General features: G+C 39.3%; 1 protein-coding gene across 1 annotated transcript; it reads right to left on the reverse strand.

Annotated features, from left to right (window-relative positions):
* Positions 1-321: 321 nt before the first annotated feature.
* Positions 322-1,807, reverse strand: LOC133292792 (soyasapogenol B glucuronide galactosyltransferase-like). The gene has a single exon (XM_061491245.1). The coding sequence runs from the start codon at positions 1,801-1,803 to the stop codon at positions 322-324; it is 1,482 nt and encodes a 493-aa protein (XP_061347229.1). The 5' UTR covers positions 1,804-1,807.
* Positions 1,808-2,070: the final 263 nt, after the last annotated feature.

The raw sequence follows: 2,070 nt of genomic DNA on the forward strand, positions 1-2,070 counted from the left end.
CCGTGAATCTTATTTATACCAAACGACTATGGTTTATAATATATGTGAATCGTTAGATACATCATACAAGCAAACTAATGAAACAATATTTAATAAAAGAATAACATGCCCCATTAATTACACCTGTGATATATCTTAATTCTTAGACAGACTAAAGCAGAAACGAAATTTTATTCATCCGAAGACCTTTATATTCGCTTAAAATATTCAAATTTAAACCATGCATGATGTTTCATCTTATTCAAAACATTCATCAGCTACACAACCTAGTGAAGCACCAAGGCTAGTTCTCCTCTATTTCAATTATCTAGTTTTTTATTCTCAAGTGATCTTGCATATCTTCAATGATTTTAGCTCATCTATCAACTGCATCAAGTTGTTGTAAGAGGATCCACCTTCCTCTATAGTCTTCTTCGCAGCATCACCAAGTTTTCTTGCTCTCTTCCTCATTTCTGTGCTCTCTCCTTCTCTTCCCATGAACCGTACCACAGCCTCAGTGATCTCTTCCCTTCTCACCATTGGATCCTCACCCATACTGACCCAAAAATTGTTTTCTTTTGATCCCACTGGGACTCCAATCTTCAAGACATCAACTAGCAATTTCTCATTGTAAAATTGCTCTGCAAACATTGGCCATGTGATCATTGGCAAACCAGCACTCATGCTTTCAAGAATGGAGGTCCAACCACAATGAGTCACAATTCCTCCTATGGCAGGGTGGTCCAATATGAGCAACTGTGGTGCCCAATTCCATATGATGTAGCCCTTGTTGCTCTCTTTCATCCTGTGCTCAAATTCTTGCAGGAAACTGTTTCCATCTTCATCTCCATCTATTTTCCTAATTACCAAGATAAAATAATGACCAGAATTTTCAAGTCCATGAGCAAGTTCAACAAGCTGAGCATGAGAGAGTCTGGTTAGGCTTCCAAAACATACATATAACACAGACTCATTTTGCTTTGAGTTAAGCCAATTTAGCCACTCTGGCTCTGGCTCTTTTGCAAGTGCAAGTTCTTGGCTCTGTCCACCATCCTTATTAATCCAAGCTGAAACTGGTCCTACACTCCAAGATCTGATCCCCTTTATGCTCTCATGAAGTTGCACATATTCACTTTCAAGTTCTTGAAAACTATGGTACAGTGCCCCATAGCTTCTGCCCTCTGATTCAAATATTGCATCAAAAGATTCTCTGACTTCTTTAACACTATCAGGCCTTACCCATTCTTCAAGCTGCCGAGTGGTCATCTCTATGCTATGAGGTAAACCAGGAATTGTAAACTTCTGAGTATCGGAGACTAAGTTTTCATAAGGTTTATGCTTACGGACAGAATACATGGCACACGTTGAGAAGTAGCTTGAGCAGTAATAGTAAAGCCTTGGAATACCAAGTTTTGCAGCAGATTCCACTGTCCAAGGATAAGACATATCAGTCACTATACAATCCGGTTGCAGATTCTGAAACTGAAGCTCAATTTGATCTTTGAGCAGCAATATTCCCATAGTAATTTTACCAAGTATTTCTGGGGAATTGCCATCTTTGATGTTTTCAAACCCATCAGGGAGACCAACTTGGGCTGCAGGGAATTGGATAAGTTGAGTTCTGATGGGATATCCATTGCTAAAATCATTGTCTATGGCTTTTTGGAATATCAAAGCATTAGCATGGGTAGTGATAATGGTAACACTAACACCATACTTGGCAAATAGCCTTGCTGTGTCTATCATGGGGTTCATATGGCCAGGGGCTGGATATGGAAGAAAAATGACATTGAGTTGGTGGTGGGGTTGAAACTCCATTGCCATTGCAATCTATGAGAGAAGTCTTGGTCTCTGAGCTGAGGGATAAAGAGAATGGTTTTCAAGCCTATGTCTGCAAACACAAGAAGAAGAAGAAGAATATCAAAAGCAAACACTACAAGAGAACACTTCATTCTTTGCAATCACGGGATAGGCCTATAAATACTTGGAGGAAAAAGATAATAGAAACCTACCTGGTCCCGAAAATTGCCTTAAAAAATATAGTGTGCTTTTGGACTGTGATGATAATCTGTGATAGCGGCTATGAATCAA

The sequence above is a fragment of the Gastrolobium bilobum genome, unplaced genomic scaffold (assembly GCF_033153095.1).
Source record: "Gastrolobium bilobum isolate Gb01-03AN ecotype WA unplaced genomic scaffold, APGP_CSIRO_Gbil_v1 utg4835, whole genome shotgun sequence".
In the NCBI taxonomy this organism is placed as follows: Eukaryota; Viridiplantae; Streptophyta; class Magnoliopsida; order Fabales; family Fabaceae; genus Gastrolobium; species Gastrolobium bilobum.

Bases quoted from the DNA above. Each gene is read 5' to 3' on its own strand.
- LOC133292792 (XM_061491245.1), bottom strand. From the start codon at position 1,803: ATGGCAATGGAGTTTCAACCCCACCACCAACTCAATGTCATTTTTCTT.